This window comes from Microchirus variegatus (assembly GCF_963457635.1).
Source record: "Microchirus variegatus genome assembly, chromosome: 8".
NCBI lineage: Eukaryota > Metazoa > Chordata > Actinopteri > Pleuronectiformes > Soleidae > Microchirus > Microchirus variegatus.
In genome coordinates this window covers 30,919,408-30,939,511 of record NC_139809.1, presented here as the reverse complement: position 1 = coordinate 30,939,511, position 20,104 = coordinate 30,919,408, and the positions used below count along the sequence as shown (strand labels likewise).

At 44.6% G+C, this 20,104-nt stretch overlaps 2 protein-coding genes across 2 annotated transcripts; both read left to right on the top strand.

Annotated features, from left to right (window-relative positions):
• The first annotated feature begins 142 nt into the window (after positions 1-142).
• On the top strand, positions 143-4,971 carry pclaf (PCNA clamp associated factor). Its single transcript, XM_083894217.1, has 4 exons — positions 143-222; positions 3,333-3,422; positions 3,514-3,697; positions 4,849-4,971. Exons 1-4 carry the CDS (start codon positions 177-179, stop codon positions 4,883-4,885), a joined length of 357 nt encoding a protein of 118 aa, XP_083750343.1. The 5' UTR covers positions 143-176; the 3' UTR covers positions 4,886-4,971.
• A 1,643-nt stretch (positions 4,972-6,614) lies between these two features.
• On the top strand, positions 6,615-20,085 carry fcsk (fucose kinase). The gene is made up of 22 exons (XM_083894191.1): positions 6,615-6,747; positions 8,234-8,385; positions 8,973-9,023; positions 9,128-9,326; positions 10,416-10,513; positions 10,625-10,705; positions 10,851-10,970; positions 11,122-11,293; positions 11,991-12,097; positions 12,215-12,316; positions 12,404-12,577; positions 13,756-13,829; positions 15,076-15,434; positions 15,513-15,747; positions 15,930-16,096; positions 17,246-17,473; positions 17,605-17,748; positions 18,010-18,129; positions 18,249-18,436; positions 19,143-19,242; positions 19,330-19,553; positions 19,994-20,085. The coding sequence occupies exons 1-22, from the start codon at positions 6,669-6,671 to the stop codon at positions 20,063-20,065; spliced, it is 3,246 nt and encodes a 1,081-aa protein (XP_083750317.1). The 5' UTR covers positions 6,615-6,668; the 3' UTR covers positions 20,066-20,085.
• The last annotated feature ends 19 nt before the right edge of the window (positions 20,086-20,104 follow it).

Below are 20,104 nucleotides of genomic sequence, written 5' to 3'. Positions count from 1 at the left end.
AAGGGGGCAGCGCTGCGCCGTCTCGTCTAAATCGTGAGCAGAAGAAGAAACGTTGTCCCGCCTCTTCCTGTGCTTTTTAATCGAAGGCGGGCTTTTTCTGTCCCCGCTTCACTCAGTCTGTTGTCAGCGTTTGTTTCTCAAACATCGTCCAAAAACCGCCGCGTGTCGTCGCTAAGATGGTGAGGACCAAAGCCGACAGTGTTCCCGGATCCTACAGAAAAGGTACAACAACGGCGTTTTCCACACATGTCACAGAGTTAGCGACACGTCGCGGATTTGAAGAAGAATGCGGCTGTTTTTGAATGAGGTTTGGCGGGAGCGACGAAGTCGACAATGCGAGACTTCGGTGAAGTCGCTGCGATTAAACCGCGTTTAAATTTTAACGGATTTAACGTTTAAACACGAACGTCGTCGCGTGTGAACGGAAAAACCGTTGCGAAACCCGAAACGTTTAAATCCCGGCAACTTTTGAGACGAACAATACCGAACTCCCGCCAACACCGAGGATTTTGGTTCTTCCCGAACAGCGTCATTAATCGCGTTAAATGTAGTTTAATCGTGTTAACTGTCGTGTAATCGTGTGATAATATGGTTTACTAAATTAGCCTGTTTATTTTTTCCCCACAAAAAAACACACGCAGTGTCGTGTTTTGCGCAAAGTGGCGCCAGTTTGAGCGCCGCAGCGCGGGGATATGCAGACGCGGCGCCAAACCCCATTGGAAAAACATGAAATAATTATTGTTCTCGTGATTTTCGTCCAAAGTACGTTTGAAATATGTGCAACAAGTGCGCAGTTTTATTCATTATCATCCGCTGTTGCATTCGGCATAACGTACTACTCTGTCATTTAAACCCAACGTAATGTTTTCTTGCTTTTATGATGAGTTCAATGACTCGAGGCTGAAGGTTCTGACTAATTTGTTTGTTTTAGGAAAATAATATTCTTTTAATTGAGGATTTTAACATTTTACTTCTGCTCGGTTTAATATGTGGTTTTGTGCATTGGGATATATATTATATGTATTTGTGTGCATGTATGTGTGTATATGTGTGTGTGTGTGTGTGTATATATATATATATATATATATATATATATATACACATATATACACACATATACATATAATATAATATGTATATATATATACATACATACAATATTATTTGTGTATATATATATATGTGTGTGTTTGTGTAAAAACAAGTCATTTACAAGTGGATAAGTGAGAACCGGAAGTTAGATGTTAAATGAATATTTAATGAAGCGCCACCAGGGGGAGTCGGTGAGTCGTTTCCGTCAGTGAGAGTTTGTGACAGAGTGAACATCAGGGTGAATCCAGGTGAAAATAACAAACGATCACAATCCAAACAAATGTCGCCGTGTTTAATCCCGGATTTAAGAGAAGTGACTGATCCTTTATCCTTCAACGCCCTGAACACACACACACACACACACACACACACACACACACAGCTGTTCTGCTGTCAGCATTACACTGTGGAGTGCAAAGATAGGACGAGCGACGACAGGAGCGCTCACTCCTCTCAAAACTGCACACACAGGCTACAACAGCTCAGCTCTAACATCACTCACTAACAAATTCACTCATTCACACACTGGAAAACACTCACTCTGCGTGTGAGTGTGTAAGCAAGTGTTTGTAACTATGAATGAGTGAGTGAATTTGTAAGCAAGCGTTTGACGGACTATGAATGAGTGAGTTTGTGAACAAGTGTTTGTAACTACGAATGAGTGAGCGAATTTGTAAGCAAGCATTTGACGGACTATGAAGGAGTGAGTTTAAGTAAGTTTTTGAGTGACAATGTGTAAGCAAGTGTTTGAGGGACTATGAATAAGTGAATTTGTGAACAAGTGTTTGTAACTATGAATGAGTGAGTTTGTAAGGAAGTCTTTGAGGGACTATGAATGAGTGAATTTGTGAACAAGTGTTTGTTACTATGAATGAAGGAGTGAGTTTGTAAGCAAGTCTTTGAGGGACTATGAGTGAATTTGTAAGCATGAGTGAGTGAATTTGTAAGCAAGTCTTTGTTACTATGAATGAGTGAGTGAATTTGTAAGGAAGCGTTTGAGGGACTATGAATGAGTGAATTTGTGAACAAGTGTTTGTAACTATGAATGAGTGAGTTTGTAAGGAAGTGTTTGAGGGACTATGAATGAGTGAATTTGTGAACAAGTGTTTGTTACTATGAATGAGTGAGTTTGTAAGGAAGTGTTTGAGGGACTATGAATGAGTGAGTTTGTTTGTAAGCAAGTGTTTGTAACTATGAATGAGTGAGTGAATTTGTAAGCAAGTGTTTGACGGACTATGAGTGAGTTTGTGAACAAGTGTTTGGAACTATGAATGAGTGAATTTGTAAGCAAGCGTTTGACGGACTATGAAGGAGTGAGTTTAAGCAAGTTTTTGAGTGACTGAATGTGTAAGCAAGTGTTTGAGGGACTATGAATGAGTGAATTTGTAAGCATATCAGTGAGTGAATTTGTAAGCAAGTCTTTGTTACTATGAGTGAGTGAGTTTGTAAGGAAGTGTTTGAGGGACTATGAATGAGTGAATTTGTGAACAAGTGTTTGTTACTATGAATGAGTGAGTTTGCAAGGAAGTGTTTGAGGGACTATGAATGAGTGAGTTTGTTTGTAAGCAAGTGTTTGTAACTATGAATGAGTGAGTGAATTTGTAAGCAAGTGTTTGACGGACTATGAGTGAGTTTGTGAACAAGTGTTTGACGGACTATGAAGGAGTGAGTTTAAGCAAGTTTTTGAGTGACTGAATGTGTAAGCAAGTGTTTGAGGGACTATGAATGAGTGAATTTGTAAGCATATCAGTGAGTGAATTTGTAAGCAAGTCTTTGTTACTATGAGTGAGTGAGTGAATTTGTAAGGAAGTGTTTGAGGGACTATGAATGAGTGAATTTGTGAGCATACGAGTGAGTGAATTTGTAAGCAAGTCTTTGTTACTATGAATGAGTGGGTGAATTTGTAAAGAAGTGTTTGAGGGACTATGAATGAGTGAATTTGTGAGCAAGTGTTTGTTTTTTTCAGGGTTAAGACCTGGTTTAAGGGTTAGTCGCTGACAGTTAAGGACACTTATAGGGTAATGTATTCCTGTGTGTGTGTGTGTGTGTGTGATCAAACAGGTTAATCCTCTCTTTGTCTTGAAGCTGAATCTCTTCCTCACATGAAAAGTGTTTTCTGTGCCAGCTTCACTTTAACCAGTGAGGTCATTAAAAAAACAGGCTCCGCCCCCTTCAGCTCACACGGCGGCCATTTCTGTTTAATCACAGACTTGAATGTTATTTTCATTCTTTCTTCGCAGCTGTTGCAGCTTCAGCTCCGAGGAAATCTCTGGGCTCCAGTTCGGCGAACGCCTCATCCTCCGGCAACGGCGGCCAGTCGTCCACGCCTGGTCAGTGAGTCCGAGACGCACGCCGTCGTCACTGCCCGCCCCGCCCCCCTCGCTACGTTTCTGTTTTCATCGTTCTTATTTCCATTCGCAGCGAAGGGCAAATATGCCGGAGGGAACCCGGTGTGTCCTCGACCCACTCCCCTCTGGCAGAAAGGCATCGGGGATTTCTTCGGCGGACCCCCGAGGAAACCCGAGAAGGAGAACCAGAGACCTCCGGAGGTGGTGGAGGACGACGAGGAGGCCGGAGGCAGCGGGACGTCAAAGGCCAGCAGGAAGTAGGTCAACCCTTCCGTGAGACGACTTCCTGTCGTCTGTGACGGCTAGCGAATTCAAAAACGTCGTTATCATTCTATCAGTGGCTTTGTGGTACTTTTTGAGGGCGTCAGGCCTGGCAAAAATGCGATATCCCCATAGTTCCTGTGCGTTGCTCAAGAGCTCTATAGCGCCTCCTAAGGTGAAAACGGAGGCAAAATTGAGTTCATCCGACTTTCCCGAAACTTGGTGGGAAGATGTTCTAGACCAAGACGAAGAAAAAAGTCGACCGTAACCATGGCCTCAACTCGACAGGAAGTCAGCCATTTTGAATTTTGGTGATTTGCATCCTACGTAAACGAGCAAACTAGTCCGAATGCGTTTGTCGTACCGTAATTAAATAGTGCAAATTTGTACTAGACGAATCAAAGACGAAATGTTGTTGAAAGGTTTTGCGGATTCAAAACGGGGCGCGGCCACGGCAACCCTCAACATTTTTGGCGAATCTCGACCATTTGCCACGAAACAGGAAGTGCCCTACGACCCGGCATGCATTGAGTTTCACCAAATTTCCTGAAACTTGGTGGGAAGATGTTAGAGACCAAGACGAAGAAAAAAGTCGACCGTAACCATGGCCTCAACTCGACAGAAAGTCGGCCATTTTTACATTTTGCATCCTACGTAAATGAGAAAACTAGCCCCAGCGCGTTTGTCGTACTGACATAAAAAACAAAAAACGGGCCAATTTGTACAAATGTGACATGTGTACATCAATGGTGACAAGTTGTTAAAAGGTTTTTTGCGGATTCAAAACGGGGAGTGGCCACGGCAACCCTCGACGCTTCGCCAAGAAAGGGGTGACGAGTGCCCCTACGACTTCGGCCATACGTTGAGTTCCACCGAATTTCCCGAAACTTGGTGGGAAGATGTTCTAGACCAAGAAGAAGAAAAAAGTTGACCGTAACCATGGCCTCAACTCGACAGGAAGTCAGCCATTTTGAATTTTGGTGATTTGCGCCCTACGTAAATGAGCGCGGCGCGTCAAAGCATTGCGGATTCAAATGTGAGGTTAATTATTAATATCGTCACAGATATTTGTCTACATCTATAATCATGTCTCATGTCATCACGTATAGATAATAATATGCACATATTGTTTTATTGTGGCGTGCAGGTCCAGACCACTTCCTGCCGAGGACGACGAGGACTGACTCTGAGCGCCGTGCTTTGTACATCTGTATATAATTTTTCTACTGAAATCACTTTTAATTGTATAGCTCATTAAACTTTGTCGTGGTCGTGTTTTTAAAACTGCTGAGTCACGTTTGTCTGTGTTGTGACTGAAGAGCGGGATTTATGAAATGTTGTTTTTGTTTTGTTTGTTTACTTTACGTCTTTAACGTCTGACGTTCAAACGCGACGCCGTTGGTGTTGTTTTGACCTCGTTAAAGGGACAGTTTTTAATTCACCGCTTTACGCCCCCGTTCATCACTTACATCTGTTGTTGGAACTTTGTGAGATAATTGTGATTAAAACTTATCGTTCAAAAATATTAGCGTTGTTTTTTTTATTTATTAGTTGAGTTTCTGGTAAAAAAAAAAAAAATGTAGCGTGTCTGCTGTTGTGCTGATGTTTCGTTGGGGGCAGATTTAACCTTTATCCCTCTTAAACTCTGTTAAAGTGGGTAATAAAACACAACAAGGGTTTTTGCTACTTTTCTAAACATTATCTTACTGTTAAATTGTCTTTTCTAGCAGGAAACTGAAGTTTGTAAACCACTCACTCTCCCTGCACCAAAGCCCATAGAGAAAACCAGCGATTTTAACATCACAGCAACACAGGAGTTCACAGGAGTTGTTGATCCACTGCTGCCTCCATCACTACCTTACAATGTCTGATTTTGTACAATTCAGCTTTGAAAATACTTCTTTATTCACCTCAGTGACACAAAGTGACCACACGAGGCAGCAGAGGACCAGCAGCTCCTGTGTCCCGTGAGCTAAAATCGACGATTTTCTCTAAGGGGTTTGGTTTTGGATAAAATAGCTATTGCCACATCATCAAAATTGAACTAAATGTAATCAAATATGACGCTAACTCTGTAACATGTCGCTAATTTCATTTCCCACAATGCCATGCATTGTGGGAAATGTAGTTCAAGGTCATAGACCTATTTTAACACAGATTTTTTTTAAGACCAATTAATCACCCGCGGGCAGCATAAAATGATGCGGCGTGCCACATCTGGCCCCCGGGCCTCGAGTTTGACACCTGCCCCAAACCATTCATTGTGGCTACTTCCTGTTAAAATCCTACCCGTTACCGGGGAAACGGGAAAAAGTCTCACTTCAGTCATAGAACAAGTCGGGGTTCGAGTGTCTCCACAGACACCAGAACAATGCTATACTGTGTTTTATCCACGCGCAAAGTTTTACAAGTGAAGTTGAACAAAATTCCGAATTTAAACTCCGAAGTAAAGCTGTTTTATTTATGTGCTTTTCTATTTCACGCACTGTTAAAGTTGTTAAAGTTGATCCTGTGAGACTTGACGCGTGACCCCGCCACGTCGAGAGGTCCAAAGGTTGAAATCAAACGCAACTATTTGTTGTTAATAGTTCGCGTACGGCGGCCCGCGCGGGCCAGAATAACGGTCTGAACGTAACTGAACTGCACTAGTTGGAGCTGAAACTGCGTTTTTATTGTGTTATTAAGCGTAAGTAGCGTCGAGCGGCGGAGTTTAATCGGTGACGGTTATTATTAAACTCCGCCCCCCCCCGTGTGTGTGTGTGTGTGCGTGTGCGTGTTTTATAGCATTAGCTTGACTTTCTCAGGCTCAGTCACGAGCCAACCCGAGCTGCATCCGCGGGAAGCGACGCCTCCGTTTTTCCCCGCAAAGAGAGCGACTCTGCTGCGGGCACAGCGCCGCACAGACACCGGGACAGACCACCGGGAGCCGTGTCCGCTGATGTGGACGAGCACGCGGCGCTAACGGAGATGTCGCGCGGCGCGTGGACGTGGACGGTGGTGGTCCTGACCTGCCAGCACAAAGACAGCGTCTACGCGTTCCAGAGAGGTGAGGAACCATCTGCTCTCTTTACGATCTTTGTTCTCCCTCTCACACACACAAACACACGGAATCGTCTGAGTCATAAAACGTCATAAAAGTTTATTTTATTATTTTAAGTAAACCCATAACATAAATTATGTCTGAATTTACTGTGGGAGAAATAAAAAGATAAAAATTAATTGACAAGCGCTGCTTCACTTCTTTAAAGGGCCCTGGTTTAGGCCCCGCCCCCCAAGGTAACCATATATGGCGTGTTTCCCCCGGTTCGGTTTTTCGGTGTTTTTTGTGCGTTCCAATTACAGAAGTGTACTGCATTCACCTGAGATAATTAAAAATACTGTTTTTAACGAGGTTTTTTTCCCAGGGTCTGTTTTTAAAGGGATTTATTTATTTATGTATTTATTTTTGATGTAAGATGGTCGCAGTACGCTTGTGCAGACAAGAATCTGAGACGACTCCCAACAAAGAAACTCTTTACACGTGACGTTTGATACCTGACCTACTTGAAAAGACCGGTTCCTGTAAATAAAAGATGTATTCATCTGTGCCGTGTGATTACTCCTTATATGGACATCCTGATGTGGGTGTGTGTGTGTTTGTGTAGTCGTGTATAAAGTATACTTTAAAGTATGTTACCAGAAAACTACTTTGTTAGAAATTTATATTACTACATAACTATATATATATATATATATAGTTATGTTTGTGTGTGTATATATACTTATTCATGTATGTATGTATATATATATATATATATATATATATGTTTGTATGTACATGTGTGTATATATATGTATGTGTGTATATATATGTATGTGTGTATCTATATGTATGTGTGTATCTATATGTATATGTGTATATATATATCTATATGTGTATATATTTATATGTGTATGTATATATATGTGTATATATATGTATGTGTATACATGTGTATGTATGTGTATCTATATATGTGTATACATATATATGTATACATATATGTATATGCATACATGTATGTAGGTATATGTATATGCATACATGTATGTATGTACATGTATATGCATACATGTATGTATGTACATGTATATGCATACATGTATGTATGTATGTTATCTACATGTATATGCATACATGTATGTATGTATGTATGTATGTATGTATGTGTATGTATATGTATATGCATGTATGTATGTATGTATATGTATATGTATATGTATATGCATACATGTATGTATGTATGTATATGTATATGTTTATGCATACATGTATGTATGTGTATGCATATACATGCATACATGCATACATGTATGTATGTATGTATGTATATGCATACATGTATGTATGTATGCATACATGTATGTATGTGTATGTATGTATGTATGTATGTATGCATACATGTATGTATGTATATGTATGCATATATGTATGTATATGTATACATATGTGTATGTATATGTGTGTATGTACTGTATATGTTTATGACCGTGTGTGTGTGTGTGTGTGTCAGAGCTGGAGCTGCGTCAGCAGCGCGGCTCACTCTCCGAGGGTGCGCTGGTTTTGACGGTGCGCGACCGCCAGGAGCCGCTGGGCAGCGGCGGGGCGACGCTGAACGCTCTGCTGGTGGCCGCTGAACACCTGAGCAACAGAGCCGGACACACAGTGAGTGACCCTGGATCAGCTACGCTGTATGAAAGTGCATAACTTGTAAACCGCTCACTCTCCCTGCACCAAACCCCATGGAGTAAATCAGTGATTTTAACATCACAGCAACACAGGAGTTCACAGGAGTTGTTGATCCACTGCTGCCTCCATCACTGAGTTCAAATGTCTTATTTTGTCAATTCGGCTTTAAAAATCCTTTGTTCAGATTGACCTCAGTGACACAAAGTGACCACACGAGGCAGCAGTTAGACCAGCAGCTCCTGTGTCCCCGTGTGCTAATATCACTGGTTTTCTCTATGGGGTTTGGTGTGGGAGTCTTTTCCTAATAAGAAAGCGATATCGATCAGATTTCTAAGCCTTAAGGTGACAGCGTCGTGACAGGAAACTCCAGAAGGTCACAGCAGGTCATCTTCACTGTGACCTGGTGAAGGTTTACATTTATACTGTGAGCTGTGATTCCAGTTCTTCTGGATTTTTGGCTTAGGTTTATATGCCAACGCCTTTGCCACTCTGTGTGTGATTATTGAAATGAAAGTGTGTGTGAGAGAGCGATTGTTCACAGGTGTTTTTTAAATCTGCTCCAGGTGGTGACCGCTGACGTCCTGGATGATGCTCACGTCCTCATCCTGCACACAGTGAGTCCTCTTCCAGTTCACCGTTGTGCACATGTTGTCGTGTTTTCGGCAGCTAACGGCTGCCGGTGTCGGTGTTTGTTGCGTTTTCTTCCTCCTTTACGCAGGGTCGGGATTTTCCCTGGAGCTCGTGCAGCAGAGCGTTCTGCTGGCTGCCGCAGGAGAACCCGCAGCAGAAGGTCCAGGCGCCGCTCTGCTGTGTGGACCTGCTGCTGGACTGCCTCACCTCACAGCTCTGTCCTGGTTCTCCTCCTGGTGTTTGGGTCTGCAGCACCGACATGATCCTCACCATCCCTGCAGACTTTGGTAAGGGTTGTGTTGCACTGGTGTCGGTGACGCTGGACCAACACACATTTATACACACACATTTATACAAAAACACACACACACATTTATACAGAAACACACACACATTTATACAAAAAAACACACACATTTATACAAAAAACACACACATTTATACAAAAACACACACGCGGTCACGATGGAGCTCACACAGAGACAGTAGATTAGACTCGTTAACCAGCTACTACAGATAGATGGATGACTAGCTATCGAGCTAACATTGATATATACCCGAGATGACTACTTAGCCTGCTAGCATAGATAGATAGATAGATAGATAGATAGATAGATAGATAGATAGATAGATAGATGACTAGTTATCTCGCTAACATTGATAGATACCCTTGATGGCTCATTAGTCAGCTAGCATGGATATATAGATGACTCGTTATCTAGTTAGTTATCTAGTTAGCATTGATAGATACCCTAGATGACTAGTTAGTCAGCTAGAATAGATAGATAGATAACTAGTTATCTTACCCTAGATGACCAGTTAGTCAGCTACCATAGATGACTAGTTAGCCAGCTAGCATGGATACATAGATGACTCGTTATCTAGTTAGCATTTTATAGATACCATAGATGACTAGTTAGTTAGTTAGCTAGCATAGATAGATAGATAGATAGATAGATAGATAGATAGATAGATAGATAGATAGATAGATTGATAGATTGATAGATAGATAGATGGTCGTCAGCAAGTATAGGCAGATATATGATTAGTTATCTAGCTAACATTGATAGATACCCTAAATTACTAGTTAGTCAGCTAGCATGGATAGATAACTAGTTATCCAGTTAACATTGATAGATACCCTAGATGACTAGTTACTCAGCTAGTATAGATAGATGACTCGTTATCTAGTTAGCATTGATTGATACCCGAGATAACTAGTTAGCCAGCTAGCATAGATGGATGGATAGATCAAACAGACAAAATGAACAAATGAATGAACCAAGCAGTGAAATACAAAAAGTAAACATTACTTTCCTCTGTGTGTGTGTGTGTGTGTGTGTGTGTGTGTGTGTGTGTGTGTGTGTGTGTTCTAGCTCTCTCCTGGGAGGATTTCTCTGGTGTTCGGGTGTTGGCGTTGCCAGGCGACACTTCCTATGCAGCCAATCATGGAGTCTACCTGTGTGACCAGCAGGTGCTGACTTGTTTCATGGTTTCAGTTGTAGCCGTGTCACGTCTTAAACGATGTTACTAACTTTTTGTGCATTCAGATTTGGACTGAAGGTGCGTTTGTTTTGTGTACCAGGGTCAGGTCAGAGACATCATCTACCGGGGAACAAAGGAGCAGATCCAACAAACTGTGATGCCTGATGGCAAAGTTCCTCTGGTGCGTCTGCGTCACCATTTAAAAAAAACAAATGTTCTTGTTGCACATGAAATAAAATGTTATTCATCTCCAGAACATCTGAGTCCAATCTGTGTGTGTGTGTGTGTGTGTGTGTGTGTCTGTGTGTGTGTGTGTGTGTGTGCAGGTGTCAGGTCCAGTCTTCTTTAGCAGGTCTGTATCAGAGAAGTTGCTCCAGACTCATGTCACTCCTCCCCTGGATGGTTGCACCTACCTGGGCCTGGACTCTGGAGCTCCACCCCTCCAGGTTACAATTGGTTAATTTTTAATAATTAATTTCTCCCACTAACACCCACCTATATGTGGCTTTTGTCTGCAATGGTATATAAATATAAGCAGCATTCACTTTCCAGTGCCATGACTCAGCTGTAAATGATCTGTGTCCTGTCCGTCCTCAGATCTCTCTCTTCCTGGACCTGCTGAAGTGCCTCTGCTCAGATCTGACTCAGGACCAGTTTGTGAGCGAGGAGAGAGCCGGCTGCAGTTCTGCTGTCGGACCACAGGGGGCACTAGTGCGTGGTGGCAGGGCAGAGTTATGGAGGATCCTCAGAGGGACTATGCTCACCCTGGGTAGGTGTCTCACTGTAAACCTGGCTCTGTGCGCTATTCTGAGGCTCTGAACACTGAACCAGAACCAGCGCTAACCGCTAATCCTGATTAGCACTTAGCGCTGATCTTGATTAGCGCTTAGCGCTGGTCCTGACTGGAACTTTTCTCATTTACCTGGAATTTTGAAAAATCTTCCAATCTCGGTGAAACTCGTAGCCTAGCATAAAGATTGGATTAAAGTGTGAGCACAGTTAACGTAGCTTTGCATAAAGACTGGGAACGTGGAGAAGCTGTGAGCGTAGAAATAAAGGACTATCTTATCTTAGCATAAATACTAGCAACGGGTGAGCAGTTAGCATAGCTTAGCATAAGGACTGGAATCAGGGGTGAACAATTAGTGTAGCTTAGAAGGACTGGAAACACGGTAATACAGTTAGCATAGCTTAGTATACGGACTGGAATCAGGGGTGAACAGTTAGCGCAGTTTAGGATAAAGACTGAGAACATGGTAAAACAGTTGGTGTAACTTAGTATAAGGACTGGAATCAGGGGTGAACAGTTAGTGTAGCTTAGCATAAGGACTGGAAACTTGGTAAAAAAAGTTAATGTAGCTTAGCATAAGGACTGGAAACATGGTAAAATAGTTAGCATAGCTTAGCATAAGCATAACTTTGACACCACATCGTCCACAGCCGTGTTTTTCATCTCGTCCACACAGTTCACGTCCCCGGCGGTCGCTATGACCACCTGCCGCTGTCTGGAAAACAGCATATGGAGCGACTGACGAGCGACTGGACAGATAAAAACACACTGTCTCACGTCCAGGTGACCTGTCCCGCTGTCCCGCTGTCCCCCTGTCCCCCTGTCCACCTCCACATCGTCAAAAATGTGTCCTCACAGTGAGCGTCTCTAATGACAAACCAACTTCCTGTTTCCCTTCAGAGAGAGAGCGGAGTGAGTGACGGCGCGCGGGTGATCAACAGCGTCATGGAGGGAGACGTTGCCGTGGCGAGCGGAGCGGTGGTGCAACACTGCCACCTACAGGTGAGCCGTTGAACAGTGAGGCTCTGTCGGGTCATGTTTCAGCCAGGCCTCTGACCTCTGACCTCTGACCTCTGACCTCTCCTCCAGGGTCCTGTGGACATCCCCTCAGGTTGTCTTCTGTCAGGTCTGGACTTGACGTCGTCGGCGTGCATCAGGCAGCTGAAACTACCCGATGACATCATCATGCAGGGACATCACATCAAGCTGGGGGAGTTAAAGCTCCACGTGTTCACCGTCATGGGCGCGATGGACGACCTGCGAGTAAAACACGCTAAATATTCATGTTTTAATACGAAAAATACCTAACGTCTTCAGTGTCTGTTCCGTCATTTCTGAGTCTAAGTTCATAAAATATAATTTCAAACCTTATTTTAAAGAGTTAAACAGAGGATGTAGCTTAGCATAAGGACTGAGAACACCGTAAAACAGTTAGCTTAGCTTAGTATTAGTCCGTTCCATCATTTCTGAGTCAAAGGTCCATAAAATATCATTTCAAACCTTATTTTAAAGAGTTAAACAGAGGAACAGAGGACGTAGCTTAGCATAAGGACTGAGGACATGGTAAAACAGTTCGCGTATCTTAGTATAAGGACTGGAATCAGGGGTGAACAGCTAGTGTAGGTTAGCATAAGGACTGGAGACATGGTGAAACAGTTTAACGTAGCTTAGCATAAGGACTGAGAACATGGTAAAACAGTTAGCGTATCTTAGTATAAGGACTGGAATCCGGGGTGAACAGTTTGTGTAGCTTAGCATAAGGACTGGAAACATAGTGAAACAGTTAATGTAGCTTAGCATAAGGACTGAGAACATGGTAAAACAGTTAGCGTAGCTTAGTATAAGGACTGGAATCAGGGGTGAACAGTTAATGTAGCTTAGCATAAGGACTGAAAAAATTGTAAAATTGGTAATGTAGCTTAGCATAAGGACTGAGAACGCGGTAAAATAGTTATCGTAGCTTAGCATAAAGACTGAGAACATGGTAAAACAGTTAGCTTAGCTTAGTGTAAGGACTGAATCAGGGGTGAACAGTTAGCGTAGCTTAGCATAAAGACTGAAAAGATGGTAAAATAGTTAATATAGCTTAATAGCTTAACATAAGGACTGAGAACACGGTAAAACAGTTAGCATAGCGTAGTATAAGGACTAGAAACAGTTGGTGTAGCTTAGCATAAGGACTGGAAACATGGCAAAACGGTTAATGTAGCTTAGCATATGGACTGAACGTCTTTCATGTCCATTCCATCATTTCTGAGTCAAAGGTCCATAAAATAAAGAGTTTATCAGAGGAAAAACAGATTATAGTGGCTGAAACTGAAACTTTTAAAGTATTTAAAAAAGATGAAAAGTTGCTGATGACGTGGTTTTACACTGCATTCTGTATGTTTAAAGTAGATTTCCAAGTATATTTCTTTATTTTCTTTGTCCTCCACCTTCAGGTGTCGTCTGACGACGGCAGCAGTTCCTTCCTCAACCAGAGATGGAGCCATTTCTACGACAGGACGGGAATACAGTGAGACTCAGTTGTGATGTTTTTACTTCCAGTGAATCTGTGTTTATTTATTTCATATATTGATAACATTAACTTTGTGTCACTGTCACAGTTATTACGTCACAGTGTAGTAATACGAGGATAACCAGAGCTTCTCACGTCTCGACTGTTGCAGGAAAGAGAGGAGAGAGCAGGACAATGAAAAAGGAAAGCTATATTGAAAAGGTGTTTTTGATAAGAAAAGAGCACAGCAGGAAGAAGAAGGTAGTGAAGTGGAGAGACCAGGAGGAGGTGAACAAGTAAGTGAAGGAGACGAGGATGTGAGGGATGGAAAAGAAAGTTAGCATAAGAACTGGAAACATGGTAAAACAGTTAGCTTAGCTTAGCATAAGGACTGAAAACATGGTAAAACAATTAGCTTAGCTTAGTATAAGGACTGAGAACATGGTGAAACAGTTAATGTAGCTTAGCATAAGGACTGAAAACATGGTAAAACAGTTAGCTTAGCTTAGCGTAAGGACTGAGAACATGGTGAAACAGTTAACATAGCTTAGCATGAGGACTAAAAACATAGTAAAACAGTTAGCTTAGCTTAGTATAAGGACTGGAATCGGGTGAACAGTTAGCGTAGGTTAGCATAAGGACTTGAATTAGGGGTGAACAGTTAGTGTAGCTTAGCGTAAAGACTGGAATCAGGGGTGAACAGTTAGCATAGCTTAGCATAAGAACTGGAAAGATGATAAAATAGTTAATGTAGCTTAGCATAAGGACTGAGAACACGGTAAATCAGTTAGTGTAGCCTAGTATAAGGACTGGAATCGGGGGTGAACAGTTAGTGTAGCTTAGCATAAGGACTGAGAACATGGTAAAACAGTTAGCGTAGCTTAGTATAAGGACTAAGAACATTGTGAAACAGTTAACGTAGCTTAGCATAAGGACTGAGAACATGGTAAATCAGTTAGTGTAGCCTAGTATAAAGATTGGAATCGGGTGAACAGTTAGTGTAGCTTAGCATAAGGACTGGAGACATTGTGAAACAGTTAATGTAGCTTAGCATAAGGACTGAGAACATGGTCAAACGATTAGCGTAGCTTAGTATAAGGATTGGAATCAGGGGTGAACAGTTAATGTAGCTTAGCATAAGGACTGAGAACAGAAATCAAAACAGCAAACACACATTTGTGCTCGGTGTTTTTAAAGCTGGAGTACGTAGCTTTAATTTAAATATTACACAAGTCAAAGTTTTTTTTTGTTTTGTTTTCCTCAGGCCGGAAGAGCTGTGGTTCAGAGGAGAACAGCGCTCCCTGCTGGAGGCTCGTCTCTTCCCGGTGCTCCAGCCCAGAGGAGGCGCTGTGGGCCTGGAGGGAGGTGTCCACTGGCTGCTGGGAGGCGGTGATGGCGGCCTGCGCAGGTGGAGGGAGGCGTGGAGGCTGTCGCTGAAGGAGGTGCTGTCACTCACCTGCCAGGAGGCGGAGCTGCGGTGGAGGGAGGAGTTACTGTTCCTGGCGGGGAGGCGGAGAGTGTGCGACGCGCTGACGAGAGGAACGGACGTCTGCCTGCTGCCGTACTTCAGGGCGGCAGTGCTGGGAGGCCAGCAGGGGGCGCTGCTGCAAACACTGGACGACAGTGAGTCGCTGTGGACGTTAAAAAATACAAAGACGTGAAACATAATAATCTTCTTCCTCTTTCTTTTTTTCATTCCAGTTGCGGCAGGGAGCAAGGAGCAGGGGGCGGAGCCAGGTGCAGAACTGGGCGTGGCCGCCCGCTGTCTGTCCTGTATCGCGGACGTGTTGGTGTGTATGGCGGACGGGAGGGGCGGTCTGAGGAGCGGACCCGCCGCTAACGAGGCCTGGAGCTCCGCCTACTCCCTGTTAGAGGAGGGGAACCTCAGGGGCGGAGTCGAGGCGCTGGCTGCACAGCGAGCTGATTGGCTCAGCCGGTGGGTAGAAGCTAACGCCGCTGACACGTGACGTCCGTTTTGAAAATGGCGATAAATCAGGGCGTGTTTGTGTGTCGACAACCGTGTGATTGACAGCTGGCATCGTCCAATAGAAGCCCAGCTCCGGGTGAGGAATAGTGAATCTGTTACTCTCTGTTGACCTTTGACCTCCGCCCCCACAGGCCCGACCTGCTGGTTCGCGCGGCGCGGCACTACGAGGGCGCCGGTCAGGTGCTGCTACGACACGCCGTGATGTCATCGCAGACGTTCATCTCCGTCGGTCGGGGCCAAGTCCCGCCCCTCGACGAGTGGCAGGAAGTGGAGTGTCCGGCCAGACTGGACCTGGCAGGTGAGAAATAAAGCGTGGGGTGTTTTCCGATGCTCTGACCTCTGACCTTTCCTGTATCTGACCTTTCTTCTCTCGGACCTTTGACCTTTCCTCTCTCTGACCTTTGACCTTTCCTCTCTCTGACCTCTGACCTTTCTCCTCTCTGACCTTTCCTCTCTCTGAAACTTTCCTCTCTCTGACCTTTGACCTTTCCCCTCTCTGACCTTTTCTCTCTCTGACCTTTGACCTTTCGTCTCTCTGACCTTTCTTCTCTCTGAACTCTGATCTTTCCTCTATCTGACCTTTGACCTTTCCTCTCTCTGACCTTTCCTCTATCTGACCTTTGACCTTTCCTCTCTCTGACCTCTGACATTTCTCCTCTCTGACCTTTCCTCTCTCTGACCTTTGACCTTTCCTCTCTCTGACCTCTGACATTTCTCCTCTCTGACCTTTCCTCTCTCTGACCTTTGACCTTTCCTCTCTCTGACCTTTGACCTTTCCCATCTCTGACCTCTGACTTTTTCTCTCTCTGAACTCTGATCTTTCCTCCATCTGACCTTTGACCTTTCCTCTCCCTGACCTTTGACCTTTCCTCTCTCTGACCTTTGACCTTTCCCATCTCTGACCTCTGACTTTTTCTCTCTCTGAACTCTGATCTTTCCTCTATCTGACCTTTGACCTTTCCTCTCCCTGACCTTTGACCTTTCCTCTCTCTGACCTTTGACCTTTCCCATCTCTGACCTCTGACTTTTTCTCTATCTGACCTCTGACTTTCCCCCCTTTCTGACTTTCCTCTCTCTGACCTCTGACCTTTCCTCGCTCTGACCTTTCCCCTCTGCTCTCTCTGACCTTTCCTCGCTCTGACCTCTGACCTTTCCTCTCTGCTCTCTCTGACCTTTCGTCACTCTCACCTTTACCTGTCTGACCTTTGACCTCTCCTATATCTGACCTCTGACCTTTCCGCTCTCTGACCTTTGAGCTTTCCTCTCTCTGACCTTTCTTCTCTCTGACCTTTCCTCTCTGCTCTCTCTGACCTTTCCTCACTCTGACCTTTCCTGTCTGACCTTTGACCTCTCCTGTCTCTGACCTCTGACCTTTCCGCTCTCTGACCTTTGACCTTTCCCCTCTCTGACCTTTCCTCTCTCTGACCTCTGACCTTTCCCCTCTCAGGCGGGTGGAGCGACACGCCGCCCATCGCTTTCGAGCACGGCGGCTCCGTCACCAACGTGGCGGTGAAGGTGGACGGGAGGCGACCCATCGGCGCCAGAGCCCGCCGCATCTCGGAGCCCCGCCTCCTCCTGGTCTGCCACACGGGGGGGCAGGACAGCGGGGTTTCCACGGAAACGGCGTGCGACAGCCTGGACGACCTGAGGGACTACTGTCAGCCGCATGCACCCGGTACCACACACACTGTGTATTATGGGATGGAACCAAATTTGATCGATTAGCGATAGCAATTGTTTTCTTTGTTACCAAAATAAAAGCTCATTTGATTTCTGTGTGTGTGTGTGTGTGTGTGTGTGTGACAGGAGCCCTCCTGAAGGCGGTGTGCGTGTGCAGCGGCCTGGTGTCCCTCACCTCCCAGCATCCTCTGGGGCATCAGCTGATGCAGAGGTGGGGGGGAGGGGTGGAGCTTCACAGCTGGTCGTCGCTGCCCACAGGATCTGGACTGGGTGAGAAAAAACGAACGCAAATATTCATTTTTTTTTATTAGTTATCGCAAACGGTCTCGGAGTTACGGTGATGAGAATTACGCGGGTCAAAGGTCACAGAGGCGTTAACTAAAAGTACTGAAAAAAAACAAAAGTCGCAATTTATATCGGAGGTTTGGAACGCGGAGTGACGTCAACCTCGAGTTCACCGCGATCCGGTTGAGAAAAAAACTACGACAGATTTAAACGTTAACGTGAGGCTCGCGTGTGGTTGTCCTGCAGGCACCAGCAGCATCCTGGCGGGGGCGCTGTTGGCCGCGGTCTACAGATGCACGGGTCAGACCTACGACACGGACTCCCTGATCCATGCCATCCTGTACCTGGAGCAGATCCTGACCACAGGTGAGTCCTCTTCACAGAACCCGTCCTCGTCCTCTCTGTGTGGACTAACCTCTCCTCGTCTCCTCGTCTCCTCGTCTCCTCGTCTCCTCGTCTCCTCGTCCCCTCGTCTCCTCCTGCAGGAGGCGGCTGGCAGGATCAGGTGGGAGGTCTGGTGGGGGGGGTGAAGGTGGCTCGTTCCAGGACGTCTCTGCCCCTCAGAGTAGAAGTCGAGCGTCTCAGTCCTCCACAGGACTTCCTGGCGTCTCTGGAGCAGCACCTCCTGCTGGTCTACACCGGTAAAACACGACTGGCTCGAAACCTGCTGCAGGTTTGTTTGACGTTCACAGAAAACTCTGATATACGAGTGTTTAAAAGTTTGGGCTCAACTTAGAAACTGTCTTTTTTATTCTCAGAAATCTGATTTTATTCTCAGAATTCTGACTTTAAAACTTCAAATTTTGACTTTAAACTCAGAATTCTGACTTTAAAACTTCAAATTTTGACTTTAAACTCAGAATTCTGACCTATTTCTCAGAATTCTGACGAAAACTCAGAGTTCTGACTTTATTCTCAGAATTCTGACTTTAAAACTTCGAATTTTGACTTTAAAACTCTGAATTCTAACTTATTTCTCAGAATTCTGTCTTTAAAACTTCACATTTTGACTTTAAACTCAGAATTCTGACAAAAACTCTGAATTCTGACTTATTTCTCAGAATTCTGGCTTTACTCTCAGAATTTTGACCTTAAAACTTCGAATTTTTACTTATTTCTCAGAATTCTGTCGAAAACTCAGAATTTTGACTTGAAACTCATAATTGTGACTTTATTATCAGAATTCTGACTTATTTCTCAGAATTTCTGAGAATAAAAATTATATTTCTAATCTTGTCAATGTCTTCACTATATTTTCTATTCGTGTTTCAACTCTTTTGATGAATAAAAGTCTGACTTTTCGTGGAAAAACACAAACAAAAGCTGTAAAGGTAAAGCCCAAACTTTAAACCTGGTCCTGGTCCTGGTTCTGTCTGCAGGACGTGGTCCGCAGCTGGTACAGTCGTTTACCTTCCATGGTGCAGAACGCTCGCCAGCTCGTGGCCAACTCTGAGGAATGTGCCACATCCTGTTCAGAGGGTGAGACGCGCGTGTGTGTGTGTGTGTGTGTGTGTGGTCCTGTGCAGCAGGGGGCGCTCCTCACACATGTCCCTCTCTCTCTCTCAGGCTCTCTCTCCAGACTGGGCCAGTGTCTGGACCGCTCGTGGCAGCAGAAGAAGCTGATGGCTCCTGGCTGTGAACCAGCGTCTGTGAGGACCATGATGGAGGCTCTGAAGCCGCTGGTCCTGGGTCAGAGTCTGGCCGGAGCCGGAGGAGGAGGATTCCTGTACCTGCTGACGAGGCAGCCGCTGCAGCGAGAGGTGGCGCTGCAGCTCCTGAACAACACGCCGGTAAGAAACCCGGACGGTCCAAGAAGACGCCACTCATAAAATATACGACGTCTTAAGAACACGTTCACGTCTTTATCGTCACTGTTAGACAGAGTTTTACAACAGGAAACTGAAGTTTGTAAACCACTCACTCTCCCTGCACCAAACCTCATAGAGAAAACCAGTGATTTTAGCTCACAGGGACACAGGAGCTGCTGGTCTACTGCTGCCTCGTGTGGTCACTTTGTGTCACTACGGTACAACCAAATATAGGATTTTAAAAGCCCAATTGACAAAATCAGACATAGTAAGTTAGTGATGGAGGCAGCAGTGGATCAACAACTCCTGTGAACTCCTGTGTTGCTGTGATGTTAAAATCACTGGTTTACTCTATGGACTTTGGTGCAGGGAGAGTGAGTGACGTGTGATGAGCGGAACTGACGATGACTGGTTTGTTTCAGGGACTGGGAGACTTCAGCGTCCACACTGTGGAGCTGGACATGGACGGGATTACAGTCCTAACACCGTCCTGAGGACACACACACACACACACACACACACACACACACACA